This window comes from Atractosteus spatula, chromosome 28 (assembly GCF_055471065.1).
Source record: "Atractosteus spatula isolate fAtrSpa1 chromosome 28, fAtrSpa1.hap1, whole genome shotgun sequence".
Lineage (NCBI taxonomy): Eukaryota > Metazoa > Chordata > Actinopteri > Semionotiformes > Lepisosteidae > Atractosteus > Atractosteus spatula.
The window spans coordinates 4,835,504-4,848,510 of NC_142733.1; the positions used below are offsets into that span (position 1 = coordinate 4,835,504).

Here is a 13,007-nt window from a genome sequence, read left to right on the forward strand (position 1 = left end):
TATAGTCATGTGCGCTCTGGTATTCTCAGAGCATTTACACACATTTTTTTTTTAACGCGCCCCATCTCCGATTAGAATGTATTGACAAGAAAACAGTTCCAAAGAATTAAAAAATATATATACAAGCGATCAAATAAACAAAAGCATCTCAATTGCATCATGGGACTGCGTAAATCAACGGTAACTTTCGCTTTTGATATGCCTTGATCAGGAAGTTATAAATGTGGAGAATTAAACGCTACATGAAGTGGCACCGGTGAAACGCATTTCAGATTTCAAGCATCTCACAAAAAGAGGTAGAAGTTTCGAAGCTTTCTCCTGCTTTGCGGCATCCCTTGCGAGCAATACATATATTGTCTCTACACATGTGGGATTATTTAAACCGGGGTCAGAATTATTTTATTGCCTGCTACAGAACCATTATCAGATATTTAGAGTCTTTGCATTACTTGTTGGGCAGAACGATGTTTCTTTTTTTGTTTAGTTAATTTTTTTTTTTTACCAATGTCTCCTGTTAATCATTTTCTTTTTTCGCTATTGCAACATCAGCCGCTTGTCCGAAACCGCTATGGCTATTGATGATATTATAAAATATATTTTCCTTTTTCTTTCTTGACTTAAAATTCGCGATTTTTAGATTTAAAAATCATACACACGGTGTATACTTTAGAATTACAATTTGGAAAATGTGATTTATCCACCCCACTTATTTAATAAAAAGCTTTCCAGCTTAAAACAAACAGTATCACTGCCAGCCTCTTGAAACTTATCGGCTTTATTCTGTAACATTTCTACAGGCAAACTGTCCCTGAAGTTCACTGTGCAGCTCCTCAAAGACAAATAACCATAGACATTTATCAGAATTTCATAGCGATTTTCTTATAATTAATTATTTCCTATTCATTGCTATTTAAAGAACCCTGTAATTATCAATTCTATACAACTGGGTATGTAGAAACCCCACTGGTCCACATAACACAAAATGTTCACATTAGTAAGTTTTGGGTCTGTCCTTTGCAGGCCCAGGTTAAGATCTACATAGGTCTGTTGGAGAGCATCACGATTTTATATGAGAGTGGAGGTTTCCATTATGAGAGCAAATTGCTTGTACTGTAATAATCGTGGTGCCTGAATGGGAAGAATAGATTAGAAAGTAGATGGATAGATCCCTTCATACATACTGTGTGGTCTTAATGTTTCTCCACGCCAGGGATCTCCAGTTGTTATTCTGGAAGATCCCGGTCCAGTTTGTCGTACAGATCTCCCTGAATCGTCTGTTCATATGAAAGATGAGAAAGCCCTAGAAATTACTGATGGGGCCGCATGGCGCAGTGCTTAGCATTGCTACCTTGCACAGTTGGGGTCCTGGGTTCAATCCCACGCCTGGGGTGCTGTCTGTGTGGAGTTTGCATGTTCTTCACTTTCCTATCACAATCCAAAGACAAGCTGGTGGTTTAACTGGCTCCTGGGAAAATTGGCCCTGGTGTGGGTGTGTGTCAAGCTTGTGAAAAATTGGCGTGCTGCCCAGGATGTACTTGCACCATTGCTTGCTGGGATAGGCTCCAGCTACCCGGTGTTGGATGCAGGGATTATAACATGGGGGGGTGGGTAAAGCACTGTGAATTAAACCAGTCATTTGTTCACTTAATGGAACTCTGGTCCAACAGGGCTGAAGGGGATTCTCAGTGTTTGGGTTCTGATGATCTCTATTAAAATACTAATAAATACTATGAAAATAAAACACTGAAGTGATCACAGTTAAATATGTCCGGGTCTTCAGGGATTTCTGCAGGTTAGTGGCTCTTCAGAATAGGTGTCAGAGAGCCCTGCTCCAGTCGTGAGCGAGCTCGGTTGACATGATACAAACGTCTTCTGCACGTGCCTGACTGCAGAGGACATCTCAGCAGGTGGGCTTCAGCCTCGCCCTGCAGGGCCCATGGACACCAGGAGAGGAGGCGAGGGGGGCAGCGGAGAGCCCCCCCCTCCGGAGTCTGCAAGCCGGGACGCCCATGACGTCGCTCCGGAGGAGACAAGGCCCCACCCGGAGGACACCTCCGACCCCATGGGAGACACTGTTGTCATCCACCTGTTCCCCGTCAGCCAATCAGAACTGGGCCTCGACTTGAGCCAGAACAGCGAACTGCGCAACGGTGCGTGTGCTGGTAGAATCGACATTACAATCACGCACTGCAGGCCTTCTCTGCAAACCCCTGTCTCTCTCCCAGACACCCTCGACAGAGCCCCCCCCCCCCCCCCCCAGTAAAGATCATTGCATCTTTAAAGCTGGGCATGTGTCTAGTTCAGGTGGGGAGCTGCGTCAGCATGCGTAGTCTGCAAAGGAATAAGTAATGGGTTTATTCCCTGCTGAAAAGAGAAGAGAGAAAACACAATGTTTCGGCTGTGAAGCCTCCTTCAGGTGTGAGCCCGGAGAAGAAGGTATCTTCTATAAGAATGTATCAGATAGAATATATCTCTCTGATGTGCTGCCAGAGATGTTCCTCTGAGTGAGTGTGCTCATGTTACACTCTTTTGGGTGAAAAGTTTCCCTTATTTCATGGGGGACACCAAGAGTCACCGGACCTCTGGTTTTGAACCAGCGGTTTGCAGTGTTTCTACTCCTCTACCTTGGTATTGCACTATATTACTTTTTCTATTAACTGATGAAGCAGAATAAGCTCCGTTGTTTCACACACCTATTTGTGGCTGCTTGTGAAATTGTGATGCTGCGTTGCACAGGGTGTGGATATCTTACGGAAAGTGCCTTGGATTAAGGCGTCTGCTCATTTATTGCCTGCTTCGTGAATAAATGACAATCACAGGAGGGTCCCAGTTCAAGCTGTGCTGTCAACTGTTTGTTTTTTCCCCCCAGGTGTGGATGGCATCTCAGAGAGCAGAAGTGAAGAGGGCCAGTTCAGACACTCGACCACACTCACCAACCGCCAGCGCGGAAACGAAGTCACCGCCCGACCGGCCACGCTGGACAGTGAGTACAGCTGGACACTGCAGCAGCCAGCGTTTTCACATCCATAACACGTGTTTAACACATCCCACTGACCATGCAAGCAAAGGTGAATTCAGGATGCAATAAAACCAAGAACCACGTCTTTGCCCCTTGAGAAAAATGTCTAAAGAGAACGATAATAAACACACACAGAGGCCTGTAGAGCAACACAATAGGGACACCTTTCAAAAATGGAATACCATAGTAAAACAGACTAAAGCGGAGTAAATGACTTTAAAGCACATCGGACGTTATCGTGAGAAGGTCGGCTTTAGCGCTGACATTAGTGACAATGTTCTACTGAAAGGTCGGCTAGCTCTGCGTCCAGTTTCTAGGCAATTAAGAGGTCAGTTATGTTATCTACTGGTTAATTTATTCATAAACAACATAAAAACAGCTTTTACAACATTGAATGTACACGATATGCCTGCATTTCTCCGTTTTATCTATATGAGTTTTTTTCTGACAGTACACAATCCCCTGCTTCGTGCGTTACGACACGACACGACGTTAATAAAAGAGGCTGAAACGACTTTTCTTGTTGCGAAACAAGAACTGCATCAATATTTTTTGGTCTCCTTATACTGTACATCTCTATAGTATTTAATAGCTACTAAAACTTTTGCTTTTTTTCTTTTGGACGACTATTAAACATTTATCGTTAGAGCGCGTCAGATAGCGTGTCCTCTTGACGGCCGCCGGCGAGCCGCTTCTGTTTTTTCTGCTACTGTAGGGCAGCCTGACGTGCCATAAAGGGGGAAAGTCTTTCACCATCACAGCCAGATATTGCTGTAGAGTTTCGTACTATTGAACCAGGTCTGCTGGAAGACAAAAGCTGACAATTATAACCCTTACGTTATAGAGAGATAAATAAGCACTACGCAATCATTACAAATGCTTTATATACACGTTTTATTTTAACGTGCTTTAACGGAGCATTTATCGTGCTCCTGGTATTAATCCGTGCATCCTTACTTTAAAATGTGAGCAAGGAAAGAGCAACCCAGGCGTGTGGTTGGAGCCGTTTCCCTGGCTGCGGTCAAGAAACAGCTGGGTGTGATTATTGGAGCATTTAGCTTTTCACTACGAAGCCTAGATGGGTCGAAGCCTTCCCGGTGTCGCCGTTCTTAACTCGGCCAGCGTGCGGAATCTGCGCGAGGTTTTTGTCCGACGTCCACGGGCGGTGCTCGGAGTTGTACAGGACGGCGAACTTGCCTCCAGGCAGCCGAACCCGACTCCACAGTTTCAGAGCGCGCGGGGGGGGGCGGACGTCTGAGGCCTGTTGTCTCCCTTGTCTCCTGCAGCGCTGTCGGTCCAGCAGCTGGCCGCGCAGGGGGAGATCGTGCAGCTGACGGAGCACCTGAGTAAAGGTGAGCGCGCCTTCCGCCGGGACCGACGGCCTCGTTTCGTGAAGCACGGCTCATTGAGCGCGCTGCCAAGTTTACAACCAAAAAACAATGTTGCTCTGGGGGGTTTCTGGAAGGAACAGAGCGGTGCAACATTTCATAATTACACGGAATACCTTCGTGTCTTTTGCAGACAGTTTCTTGATCAACAAGCCGGACGAGCGGGGCTTCACGCCTCTCATGTGGGCGGCAGCCTTCGGCGAGGTTGCGGTGGTGAACCTCCTCCTGGAAAAGGTCAGTCTCGGCTCCCGAGGGCCCAGCTTGGACAGGGCCAGTTGGTCCAATTTCCTCATTCCAGAAGATCTCACCTGGACATTGGCTCTCCGAGCTCTGCGTTATCAAAGGCCTTAGTGGCAAAGCCTGTTGCCGAGGGCCTGTGCTCAGGGCCTGATTGTGCGTGTGCTTGCAGGGAGCAGATCCTCACCGGCTAGCCCGGGAGAGGGAGAGTGCCCTGTCTCTGGCCAGCTCTGGAGGCTACACCGACATCGTCAACATCCTCCTGAAGAGGGGCGTGGACATCAACACTTACGACTGGGTATGGGTGAGGGCCCAGACAGTACTGCACTGTCCTGGAAATAAGAATTTCAAAACCCCTGACAATGCAAGACCAGCAGAGCTCTGCTGTTCACTTAGTATGCTGTGATAAGTCCATGCAGACCAAGCACCCCAAACTACAGGGGCACATAAAAGATTAGGACAGGATGATGAGATAAAAGTGGATCACTTACTAAAGAGAGAACAGATCAGCGTTCTGGATTAGTAATCTACATCGTCTGACAGTGCCACAATACAGCTCTCTTGTGCTTTGCACAGATTTAACCACCTCCTTGAGCACAGCACCTAATCCAGGTTTTTTCACCTGCTCTCGTTCCTCAGAACGGAGGAACTCCTCTGCTCTATGCAGTTCGAGGGAACCACATAAAGTGTGTCGAAGCTCTCCTGGGTGAGTAGTACAACCAGAGGGGTTAAAGGTAAAGCTAATAATTATCAGTTGTGAATCTCAAATCTTTAATCGGTCTGCCACAGTAGAGGGTGCTGGATAGGTAGTCAAAAAACATCCATTCTTGGGAATGCATCCAGGAACAATGCAAATATTGTTCAAAGGCATACAGTGTTTCAGAAGTTTGATATGTTGCACAAAACAAGCATTTCTGTGCCTGTCTATTCCAGAGCTAGTCTTGCTTTGACATTTTGAGAAAGTTCATACAGGACACTGATGTTATGGCCCCAGACAGGAACAGGGAGAAACCGCATACCATTTTACTTTACTTTTTAAAAGACTTAGCAGGAAACATAGTCTTTGTTTAGAGGAGCATATATTTTGAAAGCCAGAAATGTACATGCTTCACTCGTCAATACAGGGTGACGGATATGAAATGAATCTAGCCTGGACACAAACCACGAGCTAGCCAGGGCTGGCTCCGAAGGGGGTATGTAGTCCTTGTATGGTACTGTATATATTATGGCTGGTTCTCTCCTCCAGGTTGGGGTGCAGACCTGACGGTGGAGGCCGATTCGGGGTACAGCCCTATGGATCTGGCTGTTGCTCTTGGACACAAAAAGGGTGAGATCCACCATCAGCATTAAAACACCCCAAATTCCCCCTCCAGACATCCACACGGTTTTTGCCTGCTGACAAAAGCACTCAAGAAAATACACTGCAGAAGAACAGGTTAAGGTTTATTCCTTGCGGAAAGGAAAAGAAAAGGCTCCGCTGCTTAAATGTTGTGGCTCCTTTCTTGTCTTACTTCCACGGAATACATTTTTATCTGTTCCTTTGCAGCCTAGGCACGCTGACGCAGATCCCTGCTCCGACGCCTTTGAGAAAACACATTGCAGCACCTGGCAGAGAGAGATTCTATCAGATGCGTTTTTCCCTTTCAGTCCAACAGGTGATCGAGGCCCACATTCTGCAGCTGCTGAAGAAGAAAGAGTGAGGCCAAGCCGGGCCTGGCTGCTGCAGAGGGCCAGTCTGGGTCAGACGCTCTCCCATGACGATGCTGAGTCTAGCACTGCTGTCTGCTGGCAGACTGCACCAGGAGGTACCAGCCTAGGGAAGAACTCCAGGGAAGGCACCGCAGCCAAGATATTTCCTTAAGCACCTTATCACTTCCTGGCTGCAAGCAAACCTGGCCTTGAATGATGCATTTTGCTGAAAACATCAAAGATTGCACTTTTTTATTGATTTAGTTTTCTGAAAAACGGCAGCGTGTGGGTGGCTGGGGTACACCCTTTCCAATGTGAATCGAAGTCCAGAGCCGTGCTGTTTTGGAGAGTCACACACATTCAGACAAAAAAGCATAGAAGTTTCACACATCTGGGATTTTGAGATCAGCAACACTTAATGAATGAAGTAAAGCTCCAGACTACAGAGACAGATTTGCTCGGCAAAAGAGAAAAAAAAAAAGAGGGAACAGCGCAGTGCTCAAATACACAGTATCTTAGGCTAAGGCTTGGCAAATGGGATTTTAAAAATGGAAAGTCTGGAAAAATGAGGAGTTGCTTAATGATTTCTGTCCCTATTATGTTTGCAAACTATTTACAATCGCTTTCATTACCCGTGGTAATGTTACGAACAAGTCAGAAATGAACTGAATATGGTGTTAAAGTTCTTTCCATTAACCAAGAGATTAAAATGTTTGGAAAAAAATAATTCTGAACAAACCAAACTGCAGTTTCTCTCCTCGTTTCAATGCAAGCAATGACATTCATCATTCTCCACACTGCTCATTGTCTTTAAATGCACCTAGACAATTCTGGCACAAAATACTGAAAAACTCTCTTCATCACTCAATAAAAGAATGTTTATTGAGGAAAAAAAACTACTTTTATTTTTTCACCTGCTTTCTTAATTCTTAGATCGAGAGGAAATAAAGGTACAAACAATTTCCACAGATGTGGGTCTATGCATTGTCCAGTACCCATATAAGATAAGATCACTTTATTGGCCATATACAATTTCTTGCATTAGTAATTTGTCTTTTCACACACCCCAGCTTGCTCTCCATGAGACACACGGGCACACAGATGGGGAGAGAGAAGCTTGGGGTCAGAGGGCAGGGTCAGCCATTGTACAGCGCCCCTGGAGCAGTTGGGGTTAAGGGCCTTGCTCAGGGGGCCCAACGGAGTAGGATTCCTCTAACAGCCGCGGGATTTGAACCGGCAACCCTTCAGCCACAGGCGCAGAGCCTTGGCTACAGTGCCACATGTCAGGTAGTCTACAAGTTCTGCATTAAAAATGATCCATAGGTGCCACAAATTAACCAGAAAGATAAAAAATTGTCTTTGGTATTAAATGCAGATATATGAGGCACCCCTTCCATTGTTGCTAGGCTGTTTCGTTGCACAAGTTTTGCTGCATAAATCATGATTGCTCTCTCGGGCTCCAGCTTGTAACGCGTCTTTGCAAACAGGTCTGTGTGGCTGAGACGGCCCGTGGTTTTCCCCCCCCCCCCTGTGGACCGATGTTTCACCCCCCCCCCTCTTCCTCTCTGCAGACGCGCCCCTCTTTCTCCCACAGCAACGAAACCCATCAGGCTCGCTCTCCCAGGACGTCCAGCGCGTACACCACCACTCTCCCGAAGAAGTCCGTGCTGTTCTCAAACACTATTTTTAGCCTGTGCGAGGGGGGGGCTCCCCAGATGGGAAAACTGTGGGTGTGGAGTCAAGGAAAGGACAGGAAAGCCACGCTGGAGAGGTTTTTTCAGGACCGTTTGGGGTTGGAGGGGAGGGGGGATAAACAGGACACAAGAGTGGACACATGTCCAGGCCTGGCCAGTCCTGGAACAGGAGGTTTGCACTGTTAGCGGACCAGAATATTCAAGCCAGCGTCCCAGCTCTGGTGACAGAGAAGATTCGGATCTTTGCACATTAAAGATACTATGTGAAAGCTCGGTTTCTTCTCCCCCAAACTAAGCTGTATTAAAAACAGCCAGAATTGCAGTGCCTAACACGAGAGGAGGCTTTGGCTCCGATTGAGTCTAAGAAAATGCATGGTTTCGTACAGTGGTGTACCTGGACAAGCGATTTCTTCTTCCTTACTGCTTGTGATTTAACTAAAGGTGAAACAAACTAGCTAACAAAAACAGCACACCAGCAGGACTCTTTATGTAGATATTCAGTGACAAAATTCAGTGATATATTCAGTGACAAAAAATAAAATACCAAATATTTATTAAGGGAGGCAGAGTGGTGCAGTCGTTAGCATTGCTGCCTCGGACTCCTGTACTGATAGTGGACTGGAGAAGATTCGGATCTTTGCACATTAAAGATACTATGTGAAAGCTCGGTTTCTTCTCCCCCAAACTAAGCTGTATTAAAAACAGCCAGAATTGCAGTGCCTAACACGAGAGGAGGCTTTGGCTCGGATTGAGTCTAAGAAAATGCATGGTTTCGTACAGTGGTGTACCTGGACAAGCGATTTCTTCTTCCTTACTGCTTGTGATTTGACTAAAGGTGAAACAAACTAGCTAACAAAAACAGCACACCAGCAGGACTCTTTATGTAGATATTCAGTGACAAAATTCAGTGATATATTCAGTGACAAAAAATAAAATACCAAATATTTATTAAGGGAGGCAGAGTGGTGCAGTCGTTAGCATTGCTGCCTCGGACTCCTGCACTGATAGTGGACTGGAGAAGATTCGGATCTTTGCACATTAAAGATACTATGTGAAAGCTCGGTTTCTTCTCCCCCAAACTAAGCTGTATTAAAAACAGCCAGAATTGCAGTGCCTAACACTAGAGGAGGCTTTGGCTCCGATTGAGTCTAAGAAAATGCATGGTTTCGTACAGTGGTGTACCTGGACAAGCGATTTCTTCTTCCTTACTGCTTGTGATTTGACTAAAGGTGAAACAAACTAGCTAACAAAAACAGCACACCAGCAGGACTCTTTATGTAGATATCCAGTGACAAAATTCAGAGATATATTCAGTGACAAAAAATAGAATACCAAATATTTATTAAGGGAGGCAGAGTGGTGCAGTCGTTAGCATTGCTGCCTCGGACTCCTGCACTGATAGTGGACTGGAGAAGATTCGGATCTTTGCACATTAAAGATACTTTGTGAAAGCTCGGTTTCTTCTCACCCAAACTAAGCTGTATTAAAAACAGCCAGAATTCTAGTGCAAAACGCTAGTGGTTGTAACATTTATATATTGTAACCCTGGACTGAGTCTAAGAAAATGTAAGGCTTTGTACAGTGATGCACCTGGACATGCAGTTTGTTCTTCTAAATGTGTGCCTTATCCCACGCCTGTTCCACAGACCTTTTTTCTACCCACACACTCAAGCACAGCCAGATAAGACATCCTCGACATGAAGAGAATGCAAGCCAGCTGTTCCCAGCAACGCTACGAAGGATATCTGTAGTGAGTGCTTGTCCTCTGGGTAAAAATCTGTCAGCTTCTCAAAATCTCCATCTTTCAGGCAGCCTGGAAGGAGGAAAACGGCAATATTAAAACTCACATGGTAGTGATATGCAGTGTGTTAGAATGCATGGCTTTTATGACACTGTTCATGCCTCAAACAATAAAATTTAGACACTAGTCTGTTTCACTGGGTGATCAACTGCTGAGTTTTACAGATCACTTAAAGCGCTCCAAAAACTACTGCAGTGATTTCAGAAAACAAAACTTGAAAAATGCTCATCAAATAAGTCTCGGTAGGCGTGTGAGATCGATACCTTCCACTCTGCACGTTTTCCCTGCAAATCCGCCTTGAAACTGCACCTGCAGCTCCGAGACCCTCACGGCCTGTGGGAAATCCAATAACACCCACTGGGGGGAGCCCTAGAGCCGAACGTAACAGCGACAGAGGGAGGCAGACTTGAACGGTACCGCATTGTTGCTCGATTTTCCTTACTGCTTGTAATTAGACAATTAGACAAAGTAATAAGTGAAAACGGCAAACAAGCATGAATCTTTATGCAGACATTCGGTGACAAAAAAGTAAAATAAAAAAATATTCATTAAGGACAGCAAGGTGGTGCAGTGGTGAGCATTGCTGCCTAACAGACCTGGGGCCCTGGGTTCAATTCTGGATCCAGGGTGCTGTCTGCATGGAGTTTGCATGTTCTCGCTGTTCACATAGGTTTCTTCCAGGTGCTCTGGTTTCCTCCCACAGTCCAAAGGCATACTAGCAGGTAAACTGTCTTCTGGGAAAATTGGCACCAGTACAAACGTGTGTGTGTGTATCTGTGTGTGCCCTGCGATGGACTGGCATCCCCTCCAGGGGATATCCTGTCTTGACTAGATGGGCTTCAGCGCTCCTGTTGTAGTGGTTAGAAAATGGATGGAGATATTCATTTAATTTTACCTGATCCGAGTTCCAGCACGTTTCCTCGTTGGAATCGAACATGTACTTCTTTCCAAACTGCTTGACGTCTCTGTTCAGAACAGAGCTCACCCTATATATAAAAAGACAGTCACGCAGCAATGAACAGTGCAATTAGCCTTATGTTACTGCTTTAAAACCGGACATTATCTCTCGCAGTGGCGAAAAGCACAGCACACACTGCCACAGTCTGATTGTTTTTCAGGTGTCACGCATTTGACAATTAAGATACAACACACTGCTCCAATCCAGGAACTAACTGACGTCTTGAATAAAAAAATAGGTGATAACATACACAGCAGTGATAATTCCGAAACAGAACACGTTTTCACGTTGTACATTAAGTTTAAAATATTAAATATCGTTGTTTCTGAATGTGTTCATCAGGTTAGAAACACACCTCATTTCAACATAAAAACAATACTTTAGCTTTCAGACAATTGTTTGTACACTGCAGTTTAACATTAATTGGTAATTCCAACCTGCTTACTGTCTCGCTGCAGATCAATGAAGCCGCCATGTTTTCATTTCCGACTCTTTGGGCTTCTTGCCGTATTTCAGAATGACCGAAGCCACGAGTGTTTTACGACAGTTTTGGCAAGCGGTGCAGAAGGCTGTTGTCCGACGATGAGGACGAAGAAGAAAAATTATTAACGTGAGTGGTGTCGTATCAGCAATAAAAAAGGAGAATCGTGAAAATGAAGACGAGCTGCAAAGGTGAGTTATTTTTAGATGAAATGTGAAAAACAAAACTTTATTTTTTTACGTTCAACACGAATCGACATTGTTCGCCTATATTCCTCTAGATGGCAGTGGAGTACTTTGGTTGATGCTTTAAGTCTTCAGTGGTATTTATTACAGGAGGTAAAAAAAGCTCAAATGAATTAAAGTTCGCGTAAGATAATTCCTTCGGCAGACATCTTCCTCTTTATCTGGGTTTATGTTTTGTAGACCTTAGATAAGCAATAGTCTTCCCGTGTATTGGAATGGCGCTGTCGTGATTGCTCTTATTACTAGTGTAGAAGGTTTGAGGAAAAAGCTCACCTGGTTTTCTTAGTCCCTTAGTGCTGGGACTGGTCTGTCTTTTTTTATAGCTCAGACTACAGTACTTATTGTTTGGGTAACGTGTAAAATGTTTCAGGTTCAATATGGTAACTTGAAATTCCTGTGTCCTGGAATAATTCCTCTCCAGGCTTGCACAGGCCAAGCCTCTTAAAGATTACCCTGGAAGATGTGTAGTGGGGCAGCTGGTGCGCAGAATGGCGGCTGTGTGTCTCCCAGGTGGGGGCTGCTGGCGCAGAATGGCCGCTGTGTGTCTCCCAGGTGGGGGCTGCTGGCGCAGAATGGCCGCTGTGTGTCTCCCAGGTGGGGGCTGCTGGCGCAGAATGGCCGCTGTGTGTCTCCCAGGTGGGGGCTGCACTGCACTGCTGGTTGAAGTGTAACGTGCATAAATGTGTGAAGTACTTTGCAGTGAAAAGCACCTTGGACGTGTCAGAAATCCTCATTATTAAATAAAGCACAGCACTTCACAAGGCTCAGTCTGTGCGCCGTATAGTCCTTTCCTGCCTTGTCTCTTGGCTCTGCTATGGCTTTGCTGTAGCAGAAATTCATTTGATTCTGCAGATTCGAACAAACCGCTGCAGGAGAACAAAGTAAGACCGTCTCAATTTTTTTCTTGTGCCTCCCCCCCCCCCTCCAAAACCTGTCACCTTTTGCATCCTCCATATCCGCAGCAAATAACGGGATGAGCATTGTGCCGGCTCTGGATTTGACTTTTTGTATCCTCTGGTATTAAGGGCTCTGTTCACATCCACTGGTTTCCTTTGATAAGGGGCATCGTCTTTCTAAAAACCATGGCCTGCCCCCCCAGTGGGCTCAGACACCCCTCCCCTGGTGCATTCCTGGTGGCGGTGCTTGGAGGGCTGGGAGTAATCAATACGTCTGAATTAATAGCCCTGGTGGAGCGGGGCTGAGGTGAAAATTACCCTGAGGAGAGAGTCAGTGGGGTTGCAGCTCAGGAGTGCTATGTTGAGCGCTTCTGGTCTTGTACTGTGCTGCAGTAACCCTGCCTGTAAACTGAACCCGAATCTCTGAACCTGAAGCCTCTGAGTGGGTTCGAAGGGGGACTGAGGGATTGGTAGGAGCCATCGTCTGGCTTTCAGGCTGGTTCTGTGATTGAACAGCAGATGAAATACTGGATGGGAAAAGGTTGTTACGGTGGTGTTAAGGATGGATGTGACGTATGTTTTGGCAGGTCAGTGCAGAG

At 45.7% G+C, this 13,007-nt stretch overlaps 2 protein-coding genes across 5 annotated transcripts; one reads left to right on the forward strand and one right to left on the reverse strand.

Annotated features, from left to right (window-relative positions):
- The first annotated feature begins 4 nt into the window (after positions 1-4).
- Positions 5-7,300, forward strand: rfxank (regulatory factor X-associated ankyrin-containing protein). 3 transcript variants are annotated; one of them, XM_088907607.1, is made up of 9 exons: positions 5-296; positions 1,908-2,150; positions 2,870-2,983; positions 4,306-4,371; positions 4,541-4,641; positions 4,817-4,942; positions 5,284-5,350; positions 5,891-5,971; positions 6,292-7,300. In XM_088907607.1, the coding sequence occupies exons 2-9, from the start codon at positions 1,937-1,939 to the stop codon at positions 6,342-6,344; spliced, it is 822 nt and encodes a 273-aa protein (XP_088763733.1). In that variant the 5' UTR covers positions 5-296; positions 1,908-1,936; the 3' UTR covers positions 6,345-7,300. The 3 variants fall into 3 exon arrangements, with proteins under 3 accessions (XP_088763733.1, XP_088763731.1, XP_088763730.1); XM_088907605.1 differs by having other exon boundaries at positions 6-296; positions 1,905-2,150; XM_088907604.1 differs by having other exon boundaries at positions 7-296; positions 1,893-2,150.
- A 92-nt stretch (positions 7,301-7,392) lies between these two features.
- On the reverse strand, positions 7,393-11,262 carry nr2c2ap (nuclear receptor 2C2-associated protein). Of its 2 annotated transcripts, XM_088907609.1 has the most exons (5): positions 11,224-11,262; positions 10,724-10,814; positions 10,092-10,197; positions 9,773-9,840; positions 7,393-8,059 (listed from the first exon to the last, which is right to left on the reverse strand). In XM_088907609.1, the coding sequence occupies exons 1-5, from the start codon at positions 11,259-11,261 to the stop codon at positions 7,940-7,942; spliced, it is 423 nt and encodes a 140-aa protein (XP_088763735.1). In that variant the 5' UTR covers position 11,262; the 3' UTR covers positions 7,393-7,939. The 2 variants fall into 2 exon arrangements, with proteins under 2 accessions (XP_088763735.1, XP_088763734.1); XM_088907608.1 differs by lacking the exon at positions 7,393-8,059 and having other exon boundaries at positions 8,571-9,840; positions 10,092-10,161.
- Positions 11,263-13,007: the final 1,745 nt, after the last annotated feature.

Bases quoted from the DNA above. Each gene is read 5' to 3' on its own strand.
- nr2c2ap (XM_088907609.1), bottom strand. From the start codon at position 11,261: ATGGCGGCTTCATTGATCTGCAGCGAGACAGTAAGCAG. The intron at 10,198-10,723 runs GTAAAATTAAAT...GTTCGGCTCTAG, and splicing joins CGTGCTGGAACTCGGATCAG to GGCTCCCCCCAGTGGGTGTT. The intron at 9,841-10,091 runs GTATCGATCTCA...TCCTCCTTCCAG, and splicing joins GAAAACGTGCAGAGTGGAAG to GCTGCCTGAAAGATGGAGAT.
- rfxank (XM_088907607.1), top strand. From the start codon at position 1,937: ATGGACACCAGGAGAGGAGGCGAGGGGGGCAGCGGAGAGCCCCCCCCT. The intron at 4,372-4,540 runs GTGAGCGCGCCT...TGTCTTTTGCAG, and splicing joins GACGGAGCACCTGAGTAAAG to ACAGTTTCTTGATCAACAAG. The intron at 5,972-6,291 runs GTGAGATCCACC...TTTCCCTTTCAG, and splicing joins TGCTCTTGGACACAAAAAGG to TCCAACAGGTGATCGAGGCC.